The 22325-nt window shown below is 44.4% G+C and overlaps 1 protein-coding gene across 8 annotated transcripts in view; it reads left to right on the top strand.

Moving 5' to 3' along the window:
- TNFAIP8 (TNF alpha induced protein 8) overlaps window positions 1-22325 on the top strand; it is a 144315-nt gene that overhangs the window by 90282 nt on the left and 31708 nt on the right. Inside the window, exon 1 of one of the 8 annotated variants that reach the window (XM_069591704.1) lies at window positions 5542-5891. The exons of 4 other annotated variants lie outside the window; for them this stretch is intronic. In XM_069591704.1, the coding sequence (XP_069447805.1) occupies window positions 5855-5891 (37 nt within the window). In that variant the 5' untranslated portion in view covers window positions 5542-5854. Of the gene's footprint in view, window positions 1-5541; window positions 8060-22325 lie in introns of those variants that run through there. 3 more of the 8 variants (XM_069591707.1, XM_069591709.1, XM_069591703.1) reach the window with 3 other exon arrangements.

Genomic DNA, 22325 nt, shown 5'->3' with positions numbered 1-22325 from the left:
CTGCAGCATAAAATCACTCACTGGTGGCTGATGGACCATTTAGATTGTTATTTCCTCTCTTCCTCTGTCTGTTTTGGGCTGATGGTACATAGTTGAAATTGAGAAAGTTGAATGCCATTCAAGAGGACTTTGCTGAATTCAATAGTAAAAATTCTATTGAGATAGTTATGTATGTATGCATGTATGTGAGTGAACTCAGTGAGACACTCAGTCGTGTTTGACTCTTTGTGACCTCATGGACTATAGAGTCCAAGGAATTCTCCAGGCCAGAATACTGGAGTGGGTAGCCTTTCACTTCTCCAGGGGATCTTCCCAACCAAAGGATCAACCCAGGTCTCTCACATTGCACGTGGATTCTTTACCAACTGAACCACAAGGGAAGAATGTTAAAAAGTTAGTGTTTTTTTAAAAAAAGCTTTTGGCTTCCTGATAGCTCAGATGGTAAAGAGTCTGCCTGCAATGCAGGAAACCCGAGTTCAATCCCTGGATCAGGAAGATTCCCTGGAGAAGGGAATGGCTACCCACTCTAGTATTCTTGCCTGGAGAATCCCATGGACAGAGGAGCCTGGCAGGCTACAGTCCATGGGGTCGCAAAGAGTTGGACACGACTGAGCGACTTTACTTTCACTTTTCTTTATGTTCTAGTAGAAACAGAAAAGTGAAAGTGTCAAGTTCCTCAGTTTACCATCTGAGCCACCAGGGAAGTCTAGAAAATGGGTGGACTTAATACGACCTTATATAGGTAGGTAGGCAGGCATACTGTTCATGCTATTGGTTTCCCAGAAGAATCATTCATTTTGGTGATGTTTAACAATTTTGTGAATCATAATTGATACATGTTTCTGTATAACTTTTCTTTAAAGAAAAGCTGAATAACTGAAGTTTGGTAAGCTGACCCATTCAAAAGGACAAACTTCTGATCCATGCCTTTCAGTGCTACCTGCAAAACAGCCTTCCCTTTTCCCCCGAAACACTGTTTGGATAAGTTCTGTTTTGGTTCACGTTTTCACCTCCTGCTAAGTTTGTAGGCTGAGTTTTAACCTTGGCTGCTTTCAGTGGGCAAGCCTGTCTAGCCCTGTAGCTTCATCTCCTGGTGTTTTCTGTCTCTTAAGCAGTGATGGGTTGGCAAAAATATTAACTTGACAGAGATTCTACCCATGTCAGAAACTCACTATTAAAAGCCGAGTATGACACCTTGGAGTGGATTAGACTTTCAAACAGATATCCGAACAGGAGTCTGTGGTCCAGATTCCACATATGAGCACTACTTCTGTTTTCTTGTGGATTTCAAATGTTGTTCAGAAACTCAAATAAAGTTCATAACTGCTTGTTGGGATCAAGCAGGGCCATTACCCTCCCTGTCTTGGCCGCCTTTTCTACCTCCTTAGAGTAGAGTGAACACACGGGAGAGAAAGAGATTGTCACTGCTGCTGCCTTAAGCAAAGCTGCTTACTTCTGAATTCTTCATGATAATCAATAGCAGATGTGTGGCCAGCCCTGGAAAGTTGCATAACTGTCTCACATTGCATTCAACTGCAATCGCTAGCCAACATGAGGGGGTCTCCATTAGGCAGTGGAAAAAGAAAATTTTTGTTTATCTTATCATAAAATTGTTTCCTTGATGTAAGTGGTAAAAGCAGTAGTTAGGGTGGAAGTAATTGGAATATCACTGCCCTTAAACATGAATTTCAGTTCATGATAAGAGGAACTTTCTAATGACTAGAGAGGAAGTAGGGCTTTGTTAAGGCTGTGAGTCTCTGTTAATAGAAGTAATCAAGGAGAGTCTGGATGAAGGCTTGCTGCCTGTGATGCGTCCAGGAGATGGCTTCACAGCCAGTAGAGGATTAGAATAAGTGACCTGTAAGTTTACTTCCCAGTCTGAGTTTCTGTGACTATGATCATTGATCATTTTTCCTCCTGTTCCTTTTCTGAAGATAAGTCAGGGATGTAATCACTGGACCACACACATTAAATCACCCACACCTATGTGGAACTTCTGTACAGTCAGCATTTAGGGCTTCCAAATGGATGCTCCACCACCTAAAATAATCTGGCCTTATTCATGAAAGTGACTAGGGGGATTTCATGATTTTCAGTGCTTCATCACATTTATGACTCATTTTTATTTTTACTACTTTGTGGAACAAGTGGCATTATTCCCATTTTACAGATGGGCAAACAGAAGCTCAGAGAGGCTAAATGGCTTGCAGATTTTAGAAGAAAAGTGATAGAAGAATGAAGAGAAAAATCAAATCCTATTGTCAGTGAGATAGTGCTTACTGGGTTTATGGTAATCAGGCCCAGGTCTCCCGAACTGAGTCTGGTTTTCTTTGCCCTGCTTCTGGCAGCCTTACATCCAAGGGAGTTTCGTTGGGGTCTTGACTGAACTTTTAATTAAAAAAAATAGTATTTGTAGTTTCATGTAGCTGAATAAATAGAAGCTATTAAACTTATGGCTTATTTAAAGCATTGAATATCAGGAATGGGATATTTTGATTTGAGGCTGTGATCTAAGCCTGTGAACAGACCCATCTGAGCATTCCACCCTAGAATCATGACCAACTCAAACTCTTTGAGAATCTCCCAGTACAGCAAACTTTGAATTACTCCTCTGCAAAATAAAGGTCTTGAATTTTACATGAGTAGTTTAATAGAGTGAGAAAGTCTGGATATAGAAGACAGGAGGCCTGGTCTGCATCTACTGTGGTCTCAAGAACATTATTACCTAGTTTTGTGACCTTGAGCAAATTGTATAGCCTCCCTTTCTTTAATTACATGTCTGTAAAATGAGTATGATGATCCAAGGGAGCTAATTGGGAAGTCTGCATAAAGCCTATGCAAGGCATAGTAAATGCAAGGCATCCTAGCTAAGTATTACAAAAGAAAGATCCAAAGTCATAAATTCTTCAGGTAATATTTTCAGACCTGATTTTGAGTGTGTGTGTGTTTCATCATCTGCTAAAAGTTTTTACTTTTCTCCTAAGAAAGATTTCTTAGGAGAAAAAGAAAAGCAAACAATGAGAGCCTAGGAGACAAGTGCCTCCCAGATGTACTGTTTTCTCCCTGTGTCTGCTCACCCCAGATGTCAGCACTTCTCATTTCCTCAGAATTATCCACTCACACCCAGAGCGGTAGTGAGCCTGGAGGATTTAAGGAAAAAGCCATAGGGAAGACTGAAAAGAGGGTTTACACAGAACAAACTTCTGACTCCCAGGCACGGCCCCTGGGAGGCAGCTTTTCCCCATCGTTTGACTCAGCACTCATTGTGAGCCTTCTTCCTTGACTCATAGCACTTCTGTCCTGCCTCCCAACCTCCCCTGCCTTATCCCAGTACCAGCAATGCGTAAGCAGGAGGTCACTTGAGGCTCAGGGCTTGGGCTCCTGAGAAGTTATGTGAGAGATTTCCACTGTCATTTGAGTGGCCCTTTCTCCACGTTTGGTAAATCAAACTTTCTTAAGGTATGAAGAGTGAGATCACTTGGGCTAGGCAGGGACTCCGGTGAGATACCCAATTAGCCCCACTCCTTTTGGAAGGTTAAGTGCAAGATGTCTAAGGAGGTTAAGAAGGATGCAGAGCCCGCAGTCACAACCAGATGAGGCCAAGAACACAGGTCCCTCTGTGAGGAGAGGGACTGAAAGCCAACTTTATATATAGAGCATGGAAGCCTGTAAAGACTCTCGAGGGAGTAGACATAAATAATACAAGAATAGATGAGGAAAGCTGCAAAGTCAAATAGGAGAAAGCCACTTTTTATACTAAGTAAACAACTCTTTTTCACCTCCCCCCTCACTGACTCAAATGTTGTTTGTATAGATTCAGCCTGTCAGCAAGGCAGAAATAAAAATATCTATAAAATTACCTTTTTTTTTTTTTTTGGTATGGAATTCTTAGACCTAGAAGCTCTAAGTGAAAGTCACTCACTTGTGTCCAACTCTTTGCGACCCCATGGATTATACAGTCCATGGAATTCTCCAGGCCAGAATGCTGTAGTACTAGCCATTCCCTTCTCCAGGGCTAGAAGCTATAGGTCTATACAAATTGACAGAGATGCTTAGTCTTTTTCGCTGCAGAGAACTTACCACATTCTCTAATGTGAGCAGAGTGTGGTTCATCCTGATTGAATTGTACCTTCTCTTCCCAATTCTGCTGGTCTTCTCTTCTAAGTCTGAACACTTGCTGACCTTCCCTGTTCTTGGCAGACATCTGGGCGGATGTAAGGAAAAGGCCCAAAGCCCAGGCATTTTTCCAACAGCTTTATTGATGCATAATTTAAAAGAAGATGTTTCTGCTGTTGTACGATAAAGTTCAGTTGAGAGGTGGTGTTAATATCTTCCTTAGAACCAAGGTCACTTGGAAGGGTGAACTCCAAGTCTGTGATCAAAATTACCAAAATTTGCCAGGAAGCTCCAGGTGAGCAGAGTTCTTTTACATCTGACTCATGTAAATATTTGGTAATGACTGATTGAAAAAAAAGAAAGACAAAAACTACCAGAATCTTGGCGGTGATGGTGTAGCTAAGTCCTGTCTGACTCTTGCCAGCCCAATGGACTGTAGCCCACCAGGCTCCTCTTTCCATGGGATCTCCCAGGAAGAACACTGGAATGGGTTGCCATTTCCTCCTCCAGAAGATCTTCCTGACTCAAGGATCTCAGATTCTTAGCTTGCATTTTAACTCAGGTGGTGTGCTAGTGGTAAAGAATCCACCTGCCAACCCAGGAGACTTAGGAGATGTGGGTTCGATCCCTGGGTTGGGAAGATCCCCTGGAGGAGGAAATGGCAACGCGCTTCAGTATTCTTGCCTGGAAATTTCTATGGACAGTGGAGCCTGGTTGGCTACAGTCCATGGGGCCGTAGAGAGTCAGACATGACTAAGCAACTAAGCTCTTACCTACACGAACGTAGGTAAGCTACTATTTTTAGGCTACTATACAGAGAGTGTTGTGGAAAAAATAAACATAGAAAGCTCTGGACAGTTTTTCTGATGATTTCATAGAACATGTACAAAATACAAAATTTTAACTGACATTCTGATGTTACATATTATACAGTTGTAGTTCAGAGGAGTGAAGTGAGAAGTCAGAAAGAGCTAATTAGAGGCAGACACTGAACTCATACCTTATTTTACTAATACAGTCAGCTGGTTTCTCCTTTTAGGTGGTTAAGGAAATTTAGATAAATTTGCAGTTAACCACAAAACAAAGGAATAAATGCTTCCAAATAGTAAAACAGAGGTCTATAAAACTTCTGAGAAGGACGCAGATGCTTTCACATGGGGAAGTCATAGACTATCTGGAAATTTGGATCCTAAAGAAGAGTGGTTTTGGAGGAAGATAGGACAAGATGGAGAGAGGCTAAGATACACTCACAAAATAAACCGAGCCTGCCTTGCACTGGAGCTAGATCGGGACTTTGTTCCTCAAGGTGACTGCTGGGCTACATTTAAATACAAAAGAAGTTTCTTGCCAGGTTTCTTGAGGACCCCAGTGAAAGTCAAAGATCAACCTAGCTGCTAAAATGATTCTAAATTGGATTAAGAGGCTGACACAGCAGCGCTTGAACTGTTCACTCAGCAGTTGTTCTCCTTGGCTAACCTGAGCAAAGCTGAGGGCCTTTTTGTGAACCCAGCGTAAAAACAAGTCGGACGTTAAGGACACGTACTTTAACACGCCGTGTGTGGTTTGAACGTAACTGGGCTTGCAGAAGGACCTTTTATAAATCACTCTTATGGGGGCACTTTCTGAAGGAAGAGGGTAAAAGTGAGCCCTTCCTGTGACTGGTGAGACCGGACTTTGGGTTGTGTGAATTTGCATAATCATCACCTTGAAAAGGTGTTGCGTCTTACTCCAATTATGGATGAATGGGAGCTATCTTTATGAAGTTCACAGCCCTGGTGAGATGCTGTTGGGCTCCTGGCAGACATCTGTGGAAGTCTGGGCTGCCATGGGGGAGGGCAAAGGACAGATGGTGTGTGTGGGGTGGGGTGGGGGGACTTCCAGAATGATTCCTTAGACAAGACAGGAAAGGTCGCTTCTGACTAGTGAGGGAGCGTGTCTCAGAATGACCTTCATGTCTCCTCGGTAAGTCTGAAGTTACAGAATGAAGTTACTAAGTTATTGCATGTTAGCAGCTCAGATGTGTGGCACAGGGGACCTTGGAATTAACTGGGACTTTCAGAAGGGTGCAGCCTGGTGAGGTCAGCTTCCGGAAGGCTCTACAATACTGATACTTTCCAGATGTTTCTCCTCTTTTCTCCTTTCTGACCGGCTATGTCTTCCTCTCATCATTCTGTCCTGTCCTTTCAGGGAATTGAGATGAAATACTGCCGGGGTGTCTTAGGTGTGATAGAATCACTCAGCAGTAGGAAGTGATTTAATATCTTATATTAATATTTATAATAGTCTTCACTGCTTGTGACTCGCATAAACACGTTTTTTTTTTCCTGTTCAAACCCAATATTGGAATAACACGCTAGAGTATCTTTTAGAAAAAATTGCTTTTAATGGTCCAGTAGTTTGTAATAATCTGTGTAGGAGTTTATGGTTTTCAAAGCACTTTTTGCTTATATTACCCTATTTAATCCCCAGCATAAATCTGAGGAGTAATTAATATTCTTTAAACTCTCTTTTTCCAGATGAGGAAAGGGAGGCCCAGAGAAGTTAAATAATTCACTCAAGGTCATACAAATAATAAATGGCAGAACTAAATCTTAATTCAGACTCTTTACATCTGTATCTTTTGTATATTCTTATCATTAAAGTTATATTTACTATAGAGCCTATTCACTAAATTTACTATAGAGCCTCTCTTTTGCCTGTATAAAACGAGGGAAATGATGGAAAGGAAAGCAGCTGGAAAATAAATTTATCAAAAGAATGTAACTTTTCTCACAGTTTCCTAATGGATCTTTCAGGTATGTTATTTGAGGACCTGTTGCCTTATATCTGTAGTAAAACTAGTGCTCTGCAAATTCCTCCATTAAGACAGGTATGTCGGCGGCAGCTCTTGTTCCCCCTTCTCCAAAGGAAAAACTAAGGCTTCGCAAAACTGTGACGTCTTCCTCTCAGCTGGTGGACCCGACCAGGGGGCAGAATTGAGATCTCCTCTAAGGACTCTCCAGCCTCTTTATTCTATCAGCGTTTCAGAAGCCTGAATACCTCCCCGCGCCCCCTCCCCCCACCCCCCACCCCGACCCCCGCCTTTGGCTTGTATTCTTCGGAGAGTGGTGCCCCCTCCGTCTGGAAATGGCTCTTTGGGGTAACTGCAGAGCACTTAGTGCACCCAGGTTGGGGTTTGAGTAAGGTCTGAGTAAGTCATGCGGGTTGTACTGAATGACTAAGCCTTCTGGTCTGCTTTTCCTGTGCAAAGGTAAGGGGCGGAGTTCCCGCCTACCCGCACCTTTCTTCAAAATGCCCCCATTCCTGGGCTTGTGCCCCAGGTCCTTCCAGCGTCGTGGACCAATATCCACGTTACTTTATTGCAAAAAAATAATGTACAAAACCCAGCAGCTTTAAAATCCTTCATTTTGGGCGTTTAAGACCCCAAGAAACAGAAAGTTAAATGGGCGTCGAAAAACGGAACCTAAAGGTGGAGGTGCATGTCTGACCGCGTCTGCATTTGTGATTTATGTAAAACAACAGAGCTGTGCCTTTCTTTTCTTCCCTGCATATCGATTTCCCAGGCGTGGCCCATCCTGGGTCCCGGCGGCCGGCGCCCCTCTGCCGGGCCCCGCCGCAGATCAGCCCCACCTGCGTGCGCCCAGCCACGAGCCGCCAGGTCGCCCGCCTGCGACGGGCTGGGGCGCGCGGCCCCGGGGGCGGACTCCCGCCGCCCAGCTGAGACGCGATTCGTCACTCTTGCAGAACTTTCCCCCTGAAAATCCCTGCACCAGAACCAGCCCTCCCGCCCCGCGGAGGTTTTGATTTTAGAAGCTTTCCTTCCTTTTTATTTTCTGTGTGCTGGTTTTGGCTGCCAGCTCGTGCGAGTACATGTCCGCGGTCGTCGCCCCTGCAGCCGCCTACCCGGACACCATGCACTTCGAGGCAGAAGAATCCAAGGAAGGTACGATTTGGATTCTGCGGAGGAATGGTAGGGCGGCGGGGTAGTGGAGCCAATACGAATTTAAAAGTGAGAGATGGGTACTTTGTCCGTTCTGACTGCGCCTTCGCTGCTGGTTTCAGGGCGACTGTGCCGAATACACTTCTCACCCCGCGGCCGGTCAAAGGGGAGGGAGGAAGAGTCCGACCTGGCTCTGCCAGCCCACTAAACTCTGCTTTCTAGATCTTTCTGGAAACGAAACAGCCACAGTATTGACTCCAAGAATGCGAAATGTACTTAGAAGAGCACTGCCTGCCCACAGTCGGGACAGTCGAAAGCTGGATCCCTTGGAAGAGCCCTAAGAGTCCAGGGTCCCTTCAAAAGGGATTTCAGAAATTGGAAACTTTGTGTGTTTCCGGTTAAAGGGGGAAGCTGCGTGCGGGGGAGAAGTGAAAGATCTTTGTTTGAGAAATAGGTTTGGTTTTTTTTGTTTTTTTTTTTTAATCCTTGCTGGCTTTTCAGCAGTGAATTTATTTTGTTGGGGGGCTTTAAGGGGGCTGAGAGATATGAGGGAGGGCTTGTGCAACTTGAAACTGAGAAGAGTTTTGTCTGTTTCTAACTTTGCCAAAGCAAAGGGTTTCCATTTACTCCTAACAGAGAGAGTGACAGGGCTGGAAAAGCTCCAACCAAAACACAATTATACGCTGGTGTTAGTTCGGGGAGTTTATTTGTGTGTGAGTGTGTGTACGCTTTGTTTCCTGAAACTTTATGTATACAAAAGTCCTCTTGTAAGTGAGGTAAAAGTGGGGGAAATGAGAGAGTAAGAGAGCAGCCTGTGCAAGATTGTGAAAGTTCTTTCTTTTTAAGTAGTCTCTTGGGAAACGGGTAAATTTCGAGTCAATCATAGCAGCTCAGGGAGCCTGAGGAGCAGAAAAGAACCCCATCGTTTCTCAGTTTGGTAGATACCAGTCAGGGAGAGCCCTGGAAATTTGTCCTCTTCTTTTCCTGATTCCCATCCCTAAAGTTAAGCCCTGTGTTTCAAGATGTGGTCTCTGTGGGCTGACATTTCCTTTATTGTGCTGTGTGAGGGAAGCAGTCAATAAAAAGCAGTCTTGTTTAATAGAAATATGGGACTGGTGTGAATGAGAAATGACACTCAGGTGCATTGCTTTTGAGCTTGATGTGGGAATTGGGGGGATTAATGTTTCTTTGCTGCTGTGGAGTCTGTACTGATGGAGCTTTGTGCTGTTGGAGGCTTTTCTTTTAAACAGCGATGTACAATTAGTCACAACTGGGGTTGAAGGCACATGAGCTGAGAGAAGCCAATAGTGAACTTTTATATGAATTACAAGTAGCACTTACATTGGTATTTTTCTCCCAGGCATGTTTTTTTTTTCTTTTTTTTTTTTTTTGGGGGGGGGGGGGCGAAAACAAAACAGTGAGGAGAAAGTGGAAAACCAGTATCCCAATGCTTTGGGATACATTCTTTCAGCCAGCACCCACATTCTTCTCTCCAGCCCAGCCCACCCATTGCAAGCCTAAAAACTGGAGGTGAAGAGGTGCCTTAATGCCCGCCTCCTTGTTCCTAACCTTTCCCTTCCCCTTGCCATCACTTACATTCTGCAAATCTGTAGCAAATTATCCTCCTTTTGTTATTTACTGAATGTTCAACATGTTTCTTTTTATATAATATGAGGTGCTTGAGTTTTAAATTGATGGCAGTTAGAATAGGATGTAGAATAACTCTTGAGGGAGATTAAACAAATACTTTATTAACAAATAGAATCATAGTAGCTTCTACCAGGAAATAAAGGACTAGTGTATATGTGTATATTTGTGTTTGTGTGTGTGTATGTGTGTCCTGGGCAGTTCTGACAAGATTGGTTATTGCCTGTGATCTAGAATCCTCTGTTTAGCTACCACCACTCAGAAAGGAGCAATGCTGTTTACTTTTATTTTTTACTTTTGATTTTTAAAATCAAAAGATTTTTTGATATGGACCATTATAAAGTCTTTATCAAATTTGTTACAATATTGCTTCTGTTTCATGTTTTGGTTTTTTGGCCCCAAGGCATGTGGGATCTTAGCTCCCAACCAGGGATCAAACCCTCACCCCCTGCATTTGGAGGTGGTCTTAACCACTGAACCACCAGGGAAGTCCCTCAGTGCTGTTCAAATAGCTCAGTTATCTTTATTGTCTATCCTTATTAATTCTGTCCCTTCGCCTTAGCTTTTTTTTTCTCTCCTTGTGGATTTATGTATCCCATCTAGTGTCAGATCACACAAGCTCTTTACAGTGTCTGCATTGCAAGCAAATTGCCTTCCAATGCTTCATGCATGATTTGCCATACTGGGAGATACTTTAAATCATTAGTCTGAACTGTAGTGAGAGACTAGCATATTTTGTTTAGGGTTGAATATGAAACAAAATATCAAGTTGAATTCAGAAATCCTTGGAGGCCAACATATTTGTGTATGTGAGTGAATGTAGAAGCAAATGACTGGGGATATTGTTCAGCCACCATAGCTTAGGACAAACTTGACTGTGTGCCAGGAGTGCTGAACTTCCATCCTCAGTCAAAAGCCACCTCCTAAAGAATCAATTTAATTTTTCCTGCTTACAAATGAATAGGTGATTGTGCTTGAGCATTAAACAGAGAAAAAGAACTCAGACCTTGCTCGATTAGAAGCTGAGTGAGTTTAAGATATCCTGGCATAATATGAATAGGAAAGAAAGGGAGGAAGAATAGGAGAGAAAGGGAGGAAGAAGCCTGCTTTATTGAACAGGGGAAGACTGTTGAAAAAAGAAGATCAACAGTTTCCCGTGGATGGGGCCTTCCTGAGGAGATGTGTTGATGCCCATATTTTTGGCATTTAATTGATTCCTGTTGAATAAATTACTTAATTATGAGGTAGGAGAAATGAATCGCAGTTAAGATCTCTGCAGATCTTTCTAGTGCTAGGCATCAAGGGGTCTGGGGCTCCTCTGGCTTGGTTATTGAAGCTTTGGTACCAAGCAATGAGGAAGCCACTATTAAGGAGTTGCTTTGGGACGGCAGAGCTGTGAGTGAGCTCGGCTCCTCCTCTCTTGCCCATAATAGTACTTCCCGCCACCACCTCCCCTAGTTCCCTCATGCCTCGTCAGGACTGCTATTTCACAAAGAAAACAGTGGCCATTAGACAACTCCCTCACTTCCTGCTTTCAGACTGACAGACTCACCTTTACCCACACCCATCCTCCCAGTGTCTGTGGAACAGGCGTGGTTCCTGCTGGAAGCAGTGGAAGGAAGCCTCCTTCCACTGTGGGCTCCTCACTGCATCGGTTGGCCTCACGTCTTTCCTGGCTCCTTCCCTTCTGTGTATAGATGGGCCCAAGCTCCCTACTTTGGGGCTGTTGGTACTTGATGGTCTTTCTGCCTGAAATTCTTCTCCCCACCTGACCCCCTTTCCCTGGTCAGGGTTTTGGGTTGGAGAGGCTCTTTCTGAGCCTCCGACTTAAAATCCCTCGCTGCAGTCTCAGAACACCTAACCTTTTTGTGGCCGATACCACATTGTTTAGCGTCTTTCTCTAGACCACGAGCTCTTGAGGGCAAGACGATGTCTGTTTTATTCCCCACTGGGTCTCCAAGACCTATGTAATGAGAGGTGATCATTCAGTATTTATAAAATGAATGAAAGATCTTCATTCTTTAGAGGTAATCCTCGGTACTTTGTTAATTTTAGGCATATATTTCTCTTATAAAATGAACCTGCTGCTTTTTTTTTTCTTTTTCTTTTTCACCTTTTGCCTGATGCCTACTTTCTCACTCTTCATCATCCTTCATCCACTGAAGTCTGTCTTTTTCTCCATTACTCCACTGAAATTGCCCAAATCACCAGTGACTTCCCAGGTGCTAAAACCACCAGTGACCTAGCATTCATATTTTTGTCCTGCTCTTACTTGACTTGGTTTTGCAGTGCTTGACACTAGAAGACCAGTGTCCTGGCAGTCCTAAACTCCTCCCTTAGTTCCTATGCCTCTGCACTCTCTAGCTGTTTCTTTCTAATCCCTTAGACTGCCAGTCTAGGCTTTTCTAAAAGTTACCTGTACAGCCAGCTGCCTGGTAAACACCATGCTTTTTTTTTTTTAAAGTGAAGTATAGCTGGTTTACAGTGCTGTGTTAGTTTCAGGTGTACAGCAAAATGATTCTATATGTGTGATATATATATATAATGCTACATTTAATATATTAATATATATTATATTAATATATTAATTTATATAATATAATATTCTCTTCCATTATAGTTTGTTGTAAGATATTGAATATAGCTCCCTGTGCTATACAGTAGAACCCTGTTGGTTATCTATTTTATATATAGTAGTTTGTACCGAGCTCCTAATTTCTCCCTCCCATCCCTTTTCCCCTTTGGTAACCACACGCTTGTTTTCTATGTCTGTGAGTCCCAGTAAACACCGTACTTTGACTGTCATATGGGTATGTCACATTCAACAGGTCTGCACTGAGCCTGGCATTTCCTGCTCTTCACAAATCTCACCCTCCTTTTGTGTCATCACTGAATGTCACAGGACTCTTTTTAGCCTCCAAACTGTAAATCTGCTAGTTGTCCTTAATCCCGCCCTCTTCTTCATCTTCAGCTTCCACCTGGCACTTCCTCCTCCTCGTTATCTGTTGAGTGCATCTCCTCTTCATTTTCCTGGACCCTGCGTTGCTTCAGGTCCTCAGTGTTTGTACCTTCATGAATACAATAACTACTCATCAAGGTTCTTGGTTGCAAGAAATGGAAATTGATTCCTGCTATCATGAAGAGGCATGGACAGAGGAGCCTGGTGGGCTGCAGTCCATGGGGTCGCTAAGAGTCGGACACGACTGAGCGACTTCACTTTCACTGTTCACCTTCATGCATTGGAGAAGGAAATGGCAGCCCACTCCAGTGTTCTTGCGTGGAGAATCCCAGGGACGGAGGAGCCTGGTGGGCTGCCATCTATGGGGTCGCACACAGTTGGACATGACTGAAGCGGCTTAGCAGCAACAGCATCATGAGGAATGGATTGAAATGAAGAATGTCTTGAAAGTATATTGGATGCGTTCACACATCCCCAGAAAGAATTAGCCTCTGAAAGATACATCAGGAAATGCAGCCAAGAATCTCCTGGTTAGGACCTCACGATGGCCTTGGCCTCCTGTGTATTTTTCAGTTCCGTCTCAGATGGGACTCCAGATGTGCCTGAATATTTAGTCATGCTCCACATTTAAAAATCTCAGAAATAAGCCAGCTGATGTGTCAGTGCGAGGTTGTGTCCTTGCCCTTGCTGCTTGTGGGAGAGATATCCTCTGGTTCCAGCTTTGCTACAACCACTTGCAAATGAGGGTTTCTTCAGAATTAGGAAGGGACTTCTGATGTGGATCACCAAAACAGCAACAGACATCTACCACTCCATGGGACTGGTCCATTCGACCCTAGCACTACCCTGCGTGTTTACTTCCTTGTTCCCTCAGCAAACGTTTCCTTTGTTGGGCTCACTCTCTTGCCCCTCCTCAAGTGGGTAGCGTGTCCAGCAGGACCCAGTCTGGAGTCGAGGCTCTTTCACGGCGTTCCCATAATACCCTGTACTTCCTGCAGCTGTTGGTTTCGTGTATTACAGCCATTAGTCTTCTTTTCCTTTGCCTACTCTGCACTATGAGTTGTTTTTTTTTTCTCTTCAGTAAGCAAGATTTGTACATGGTTAGTTTTTGCTTGACCTAGGACCTCTATTTAGGAGGACCTAAAAAGCATTGTCAAATTAATCAGTTTAAAAATGAGATTACATGACATGATGAAAGTTTTTAGAGCACTGCTTAGAGATCATCCAGCCTTGCTTTTATAGGAATAGTGCCTTCCAAACCTAGAGAACAAATCTATATAGTGTTTCTTAAATTCTCCACTAAAGTACTTTTAATGGCAGAGGCAAAACAAGCATGTGTCTTTAATCACGGGCATTGGGGCCCAAGATGGCTTGTGAGCATCTCAAATTGCCTTGAGGACCAAAGAAGTGATTTTGAAGCTAAAGTGTATTGAGTACTTTCCTGTGTCAGGCACAGTGCTAATTAAGCATCTGATTATGTATATTATCTCATTTGATACTTGTCTAATAACCCTTAGTTTTAGTTCTGCATAATGATTAAGAAAACTGAGGTTCAGAGAGGTTAAAAACCATGCCTGAAACCACAAAACCAGAAAAGGTAGAATCAAGATTTGAATGGAATCCCTCTATCCATAGACCCTGTGATGTGGTACTTCCAGGGCTCTCGCCCATCCTCTAGTAGTTTGGACACCCAGGAGAATGCTGTCTGTGAGTCCTGGGTCCACTTGTACCCCATTTCTGAGAAGACAGGAGTGGAGAGACCAGGTATCTTGGAGGAGAAAGAGAAGAGCGCAGGCACATGGGCAGGGAGTCTTGAGAGCATCCTTCTACCCCTGATGCAGGAGATCTAAGAACCCAGCAGGGCTGGGTGGGAGGTTCTGGAGCCTACACCAGCAAGAGAGACCAGAGTACCTATGGGAGAGGAGAAGGGACCTCACTTTCTGAACCAGAGGACAGCTTGAGAATGGAGAGCTTGGACTTCCCAGGTCACTGGGGATGTGTTATGTTATTACAATAGGGTGACTTTGTAGCATCCACTGTCTCCAGTTTCTTTAAAATCTGCTAGGTGTACAGATACATGTGAGTGAGTCTCAGCAGAGTTGCGTTCCACTCACTTATTTGTCATCTCTCCTGATAACATGTTAACTTGTTAGGCACATTCACAAGCATTTACACTCTCAATCGTAGCCCTCTTCAGTGTTAGTGTCACTTAACAGGTGCCTAACCTGTTCCTCAGTGCTTCTGCTGTGGTTTCTCCGCCCACCGGGTTGCCTTGAGTTCCTCTCACCAGAATCTGCCAGAGCTGGGGTCCCAATTCCTGGTGGGTTTTTAGGAAACCAGTCCGGATCACAAGCTTGCAGTCATACAACTGAGATCAGTCAAATGCCAGGACAATGTCTGAGCTTTGCCCCCCAGCACATGTGCTAGCCTTGTAAAACCTTCCGGGAACCTCATGGTCGGCATTGCCCCACCTCCCAGAAATTTTAACCCTTCAAAAAGTAGAGACTTCCACTACAAAGGAGGGGACCAATATCTGTCAGAGTATTGATCATAGAAAAGTTCGTTTGTTCCATGGTGGCGGTTTATTAATATCTTCTATCATCAAAAAGCTAAATGGTATCATATAAGCTGCCACACCCAGGGGTGCCTTCCCTGTTTTAACCTCACGTCCTGTGGCAGCTTATAAATCAAGTTCATTGCTAAGCATCACTTTACCAGTGTTCTTCCCCCTTTCCCCAGCCCTGCTTTGCCCAGAGAGTGATGAGTTCAGAGGTGAAGCTGTAGCTCAGCTCTGATGAAATCCATAGCCCTTGGTACAGCTGACCTTGATGTCATATATAATGTAGAGGGTGCAGCCCGTGCTTTAAAACACCGAACTTTGATGTGATTATGTTTCCTTTTATATAGTCATTAGCCTTGGAGTGCAGTGTGCTGACAAGGACTAAAAATGGCAAGTCCATTTAGAGATCCATGCCATACTGTCTCCTTACAGGGTACCTCACTGGTAACCTGGTGTTGCCTGACCCCCCACCTCAGCTCTGTAAGCGTAATTATCCTGGGGCCTTTTTCTTCCTCACTTCTGAAATTTTCATCAGACTGAATTTGCCTCACACCTTTCTTGTCCTTGCATGAGGATACCCTTGGGAGGACCAGGATAACATGGCTGATGAAGTTCCCCGCTCCTGGCAGTTGATAGATAATCCAGGAAGTAGCAAGAGAATGCAGTAGGGTGAGACAAAGTCTCAGGACCCAGTGATTTCAATTCAGAATAAGGCAGCGCATCATTTCATTAATAATGCAGAATAATCCTAGAGGTGCCACAAACCACTTATTTGCCAACATTTCCATCTGTGTGAGAAAGATGCTAACAACTTGGGAGACAGTGAGATAAACATGGCTGTATACTTCTCTTCATTCAGTACATTGTACTTAAAAAGATAGTATAAGCTGAAATTAAAAAAAAATCAAATCATTATATATATGTGTGTAATATTTAAGCTTTTTGTAATGAAATTGCCCCCTACAAATACAAGTAGAATCCCCATGACTGAGACTTAAAAGCAGCTCTGAAGGGCCTTCCGTCTAACTTCTTTATTTAGAGATGAGGAACCAAGGCCTAGAGAGGTGGTGTTTAGGTCCTTTCTGTCCACCTTGTGCCTGTTTGGCAAACGAGAAATTTCACAAGCCTAGGTTTTAGCATTGCGGATTTTTGCATGCAGTCTCCTGGAAGCAGGACAGCCTAATTTGTTTGTGGATGTCCTACACTGCCTTTTGGGGGAATTTGCCAAACCTAAATGGAATGGTTGAACACACAGAAATTTACGATGTCACCTTCTCTTATGTGTTCCTCAGGAAAGTGAAAGATGAGGAGGTACCGTAAAATAAAATTTCGCTCTGCAATAGAGCCTTCAAGATCCCTGGTTTTCAAAGTGGTATACTGAGTGAGAAGTGATTAAGAGTGAGCTTACTTGTTTTCATTCCTTTGAGAACATGGTTCAGGAAAATTAGCTCAATAGCTGCTGATGGGGCAGGGGTGTCCTTCCTTGGGGAGAAGGTTTGCATGTATGTGGCCGAGGAGTGGGTGGGTGTTTGGACACCAGACATGCAGTTGCTGGAGCAGGTGGGTGGCTCACAACCAAATTTTCCCCAGAGCCCTGGGAGCCCGGTGCAAGCTGGGGGTCAGAACACATTGTTTTCTGAGAAGCAGCTCAGTGTTCCCTCAGCCGTTGATCAAGATGCCTGAAAGACCAGTTGCTTGGATCTTTTTTCTTCCAGTTGTATTAAGATATAATTGACATGCAATGCTGTCTAAGTTTAAGGTGTATGGGATAATGATATGATGTACATATATCATGAAATGATTATCACAACGAATTTAGGGGAGATCCGTCATCTCATATAGGCTCAAAGTTAAAGAAAAAAATTGTATTTTTCCTTGTGATGAGAGCTCTTAGGATTCACTCTCTTAAAAACTTGTATGTATAGCCCATAGCAGTGTCAGTTATATTTATCACGTATCTTAAATCTTGTTCGAAGGGCTTCAGAACCTTGAGGGAGAGTTAGGTATGGAGCTGGTGTGTGTGATGAGTGAATCACTGCTGAGTGATTGCTCTGGGAAACTGTAATTCCTGTGTTGTTAGGTTGGTCCTTATGATATTTATGGTTCTGAAGATGTATGGGGATTTGTGTTTGTGTATATAGCACTGTCTGTGGACTTACATGGGAATACAGTCTCCAGCTTCATCGTGACAAACAAGATTTAACTGTATAAATAACTGGGAGTAAACTTCTTCCAAGGAAATGCGGAAGCAAAGAGGCCACTAAGCTGAGTGTCCTAGGTGACCACGTCAGCCTGAGGCCTGAAGCCTTCAAGACTTCATGTGCCCACACCAGGGTTGCCTGTCAGGAAGAGAATAAGCGATTTACGAACTTTGCTTCCATCGTGACCTGCCGTGTATCTAGCTGTCAGTTCAGCTGGCCCATGTATGTGTTTTCATGTGCACCCCCCCCTCCTCTAGGCTGAGGAGCTGGGGATCAGAGTCCCCAGAGCACAGGCTGTTCTGCTCACTATGGACAGTCCTGCTTCCTGGGTGCAGCCTCTCTCCCTCCATCACTGCCACCTTCTCTGGGCCTTGGATACTCACAGCAGCAAATGCTGGCTAAGTTAGTACTTCTTCTGTATGTGTAGAGAGCCCAGCCCTCAAAGAACTCCTGGTTCGGGCATCATATGCACCCCCGTGTGCATTCATAGTACAGAATGCATGATGGGGGTTTAGGCTGAGTGCGGGCCAGGGGATAATACAGTAGACCCTTTGAGAATCCAGAGACTGTTTTCAGCAGACATCACAGGCAGAGGTGCCTTCACAGAGGGGTTAGCTGGGACTTCAGTGCGGCCCTTTAGGGAAGATAGTGGAAAGAGGAGTGGAAGAAGGTTTAGAGCACCATGGAGTGGAGGGCTCATGGCAAGCCTTGGTGGGCCATGTTGCAGCAGTCCATGGCGCCAGCTGAGAAGCCAAGCTGCCCAGAGGGACACTCTGCAGCAGACAAGGCACTGGGCATCAGGAGACCAGTTCTCCTCCTGACTTTGCCCTTGGTTGTCTGTGCAACTCTCAGTCATGGATGAGTCTCTCTGAACTTCAGCCTTCCTCATTAGAAAAGTGCAGGCATTGACCGTAGACTGAAGCATGCTCTGTATAGTGAAGAACAGGGAAGCCCAGTGTGCTTCATTCCTCGGGGTTGCAGAATCAGACATGACTTAGTGACTGAACAGCAACAAATGCCCCATATACCATTTAGGAGACAAACAAGATTATTATAAGAAACTGTGGCATTTGAACTGGAACACGGCAGTTGCAAAGTAGTGTTTTAGGAATACTAAGTGGACGAGTATCGTATCTTTTTGCCTTTTCATACTGTTCATGGGATTCTCAAGGCAAGAATACTGAAGTGGTTCACCATTCCCTTTTACAGTGGACCATGTTTTGTCAGAACTCTCCACCATGACCTATCCGTCTTGGGTGGCCCTACATGGCGTGGCTCATAATTTCATTGAGTTAGACAAAGCTGTGGTCCATGTGATGAGAAAGTGAAGAAAAACTAGAGCTTCTTGTTGAAAGTGAAAGAAGAGAGTGGAAAAGTTGGCTTAAAACTCAACATTCAGAAAACTGAGATCATGGCATCCAGTCCCATCACTTCATGGGAAACAGTGGAAACAGTGACAGACTTTACTTTTGAGGGCTCCAAAATGACTGCAGATGGTAACTGCAGCTATGAAATTAAAAGATGCTTGCTCCTTGGAAGAAAAGTTATGAGCAACCTAGACAGCATATTAAAAAGCAGAGACATTACTTTGCCGACAAAGGTCCAACTAGTCAAAGCTATGGTTTTTCAAGTGGTCATGTATGGATGTGAGAGTTGGACTATAAAGAAAGCTGAGCACCAAAGAATTGACGCTTTTGAACTGTGGTGTTGGAGAAGACTCTTGAGAGTCCCTTGGACTGCAAGGAGATCCAAGCAGTCAATCCTAAAGGAAATCAGTCCTGAATATTCATTGGAAGGACTGATACTGAAGCTGAAGCTCCAATACTTTGGCCACCTGATGTGAAGAACCGACTCATTGGAAAAGACCCTGATGCTGGGCAAGATTGAAGGAAGCAGAAGGGGATGACAGAGGATGAGTTGGTTGGATGGCATCACTGACTCGATGGACGTGAGTTTGAGTAAGCTCCAGGAGTTGGTGATGGACAGGGAGGGCTGGCATGCTGCAGTCCATGGGGTCGCAAAGGATTGGACATGACTGAGTGGTTGAACTAAACTGAAGCAGACAAGAACCCTAGATTGGTCTGGAGGACCAACCGAACCAGGGTAAAGGAGCCCAGGCAGAAAAGTGTGTGCATCTTCGGTCAGAAGAGGAGAATAGGTTTCCCTGATGTGAGCTGTGAGGGAAAGATGGAAGAGAAAGGTGAGGGCTGGTCTGTGGACTTAGTCTCTGAGAATGCCCACTTTTGTAAGGGAAAGAGGTAGATGCATCCAGTAAAGGAAATAGAAATGGAGGCACTCGGTAAGTAGGAGGAAACCACAGAGAGAACAGGGCTTTAGAAGCCAGGGGAATGAGAGCCTCATGGAGGCGGTGGTCAGCCATGTCTGAGGAGAGGTGCTGTAGAGAATAGCTTTGCTGTTTTCTCCTTAGGCCTCAGTAAAAGCTGGGAGCCTGTGTTTGAAGAGCTCATCTGCTGAGAGCCCCTCACGAGTGTTCAATCAATATTTAGTGTATAAAGACACAACATAAAATTTACCATCTTCACCATTTTAAGTAGACGGTGGGAAGTGGGGGCAACCCAGGTGGCATAGTAGTAAAGAATCCACCTGCCAGTGCAGGAGATGCAGGAGACATGGGTTCGATCCTGAGTTGGAAAGATTCCCTGGAGTTGGAAATGGCAACCCAGTCCAGTATTCTTGCCTGGAAAATTCCACAGACAGAGAAGCCTGGCAGGTACAGTCCATGGGATCACAAAGAGACAGACATGACTGAGCACACGCACATATGGGGGCCAGGGGATGGCTGCCCCAGGTGTGAGCAGGTGGCCAAGCTCCCGAGAAAGGAAGACTTTGATTATCCAGGACCTTCCAGGTCCTAGTTGCCTGGAGATTCCTTCCTGATCTCTACCCCCTTCACCTCTGACCTCTCCTTGTGGCATTGCCCAAACTCAGCCCTGGTGCATGAGGCTAAGAAGTGAATATAGGTGTAAAATTTAATCCAGCTCTTTGTACTGCAGACTGTAACTGCAGCCGTGAAATTAAAAGATGCTTGCTTCTTGGAAGGAAAGCCGTGGCAAACCTAGATAGCATATTAAAAAGCAGAGACATTACTTTGCCAAGAAAGGTCTGTATAGTCAAAGCCATGGTTTTTCCAGTAGTCATGTATGGATGTGAGAGTTGGGCCATAAAGAAGGCTGATTGCTAAAGAATTGATGCTTTTGAATTGTGGTGCTGGAGAAAACTTTTGAGAGTCCTTTGGACAGCAGAGAGATCAAATCAGTTAATCCTAAAATAAATCAACCCTGGATATTCATTGGAAGGACTGATGCTCAAGCTGAAGCTCCAATCCTTTGGCCACCTGATGCAAAAAGCCAACTCATTGGAAAAGATCCTGATGCTGGGCAATATTGAAGGCAGGATGAGTAGGGGGCAACAGAGGATGAGATGGTTCGATAGCATCACTGACTCCAAGGACATGAGTTTGAGCAAAGTCATGGTGTTAGTGAAGGACAGGAGAGCCTGGTGTGCTGCAGTCCATGGGGTTGCAAAAAGTTGGAGATGACTTAGCAACTGAACAACAACAGCAGCAACCTACTCGGAAAATGTTTGGTCCAGTCTGAGAATTAGAGAGTTTTTCTCTCTTCCCTTTCACCTACCTTCACTTCCTGTCTGCCGAACTGTTTTCTTCCTGTAACAGGAACACAAGTCTTGGAAAACCACTGATGGTTCTGCCAGGGATACCCTAGATCTGACATGTGGTATGAAGCTATGAGGATTTTGGTCTTATACATGTTAAATAGGATTTGGGCCATGCTGGTAAACTGAACCACCCTGAGTAATTTTTAATTTCCCTTGAGGTCAGAACCAGTGAGGCAAGGCTTTTGTCGGTGATTAGACAGCTTCACCCAGGAGGTGCTGGATAAATAAGATTTCCCTGGTGGCTCCCTGCAATGCAAGAGTCCTGGGTTCGATCCCTGACTCAGGAAGATGCCCTGGAGAAGGGAATGGCAACCCACTCCAGTATTCTTGCCTGGAGAATCCCATGGACAGAAGAACCTGGCGGGCTACAGTCCATAGAGTCGCAAAGAGTCAGACACGACTGAGCGGCTAAGCACAGCACGTAATCACAGAGACAAAACCAACTGGGGCCTGCCTGTGATGTTTACCTGATTGAGAAGTACTATTTCCCGTTCTGTAAAAAGCAGTCAAGGATGGGCTCGCTCCAAGGAACATTTTCCTTTTGTAAAGTTATCTGATAAAAGTGCACGGACTGTTCTCCTTACTGTAAAGCGCATACAAAACCATTTTCACTTTGGGGTTTAATATCACACTAAGTCAGTTACGAAACAGCTAGAATGAAAATGCACCCCTCCCCAATATCACAAGCGTAAAAGCTGGACTCAGGTTATTCAGCAAAAGGAGATAATTTAAAAAGGAGTCTCTGTTTAAAAAAATAAATCTTTTAATTAAAAATTTAAAAAGAAAAAGACCCTTTCTCCAGAGAGTTTCTGGGAAGGTAGAATTCAGGGCCAGTTTCACCAATAAAAGGGAAGGAGAAGAACCACTGGGAAACCAGAGCAGTGAAGGAGGTCTAGGGAGTGGTGTTCTGGCAGGTTTTAACATTGCAGGGGAACAATGAGGAAGAAAGAGTGAGTGGGAGCGAGGGGGAGTGGCAGGAGGTGGCAAGCACGGGGTGGGACCCAGGCCTGATGCAGAGCCTTCAAGGAGAGAGAGAGGAAGGGAGGAGTAAGAAATAACTTTAAAATGGGGGGAAAAAAAGGTACTTCATGCAAAACCAGAGAGGTGAGCAGCAGTACAGGCAAGAGACCACTGTGCCTGAGGGGAGGCATTTCGGCAGTCTGTTTATTTTGTTTGCTGGTGCAGTTAACGGGGTATGAAAGGGTG

Source organism: Ovis canadensis, chromosome 5 (assembly GCF_042477335.2).
Source record: "Ovis canadensis isolate MfBH-ARS-UI-01 breed Bighorn chromosome 5, ARS-UI_OviCan_v2, whole genome shotgun sequence".
In the NCBI taxonomy this organism is placed as follows: domain Eukaryota; kingdom Metazoa; phylum Chordata; class Mammalia; order Artiodactyla; family Bovidae; genus Ovis; species Ovis canadensis.
This window is presented reverse-complemented; position numbering and strand designations above follow the sequence as displayed.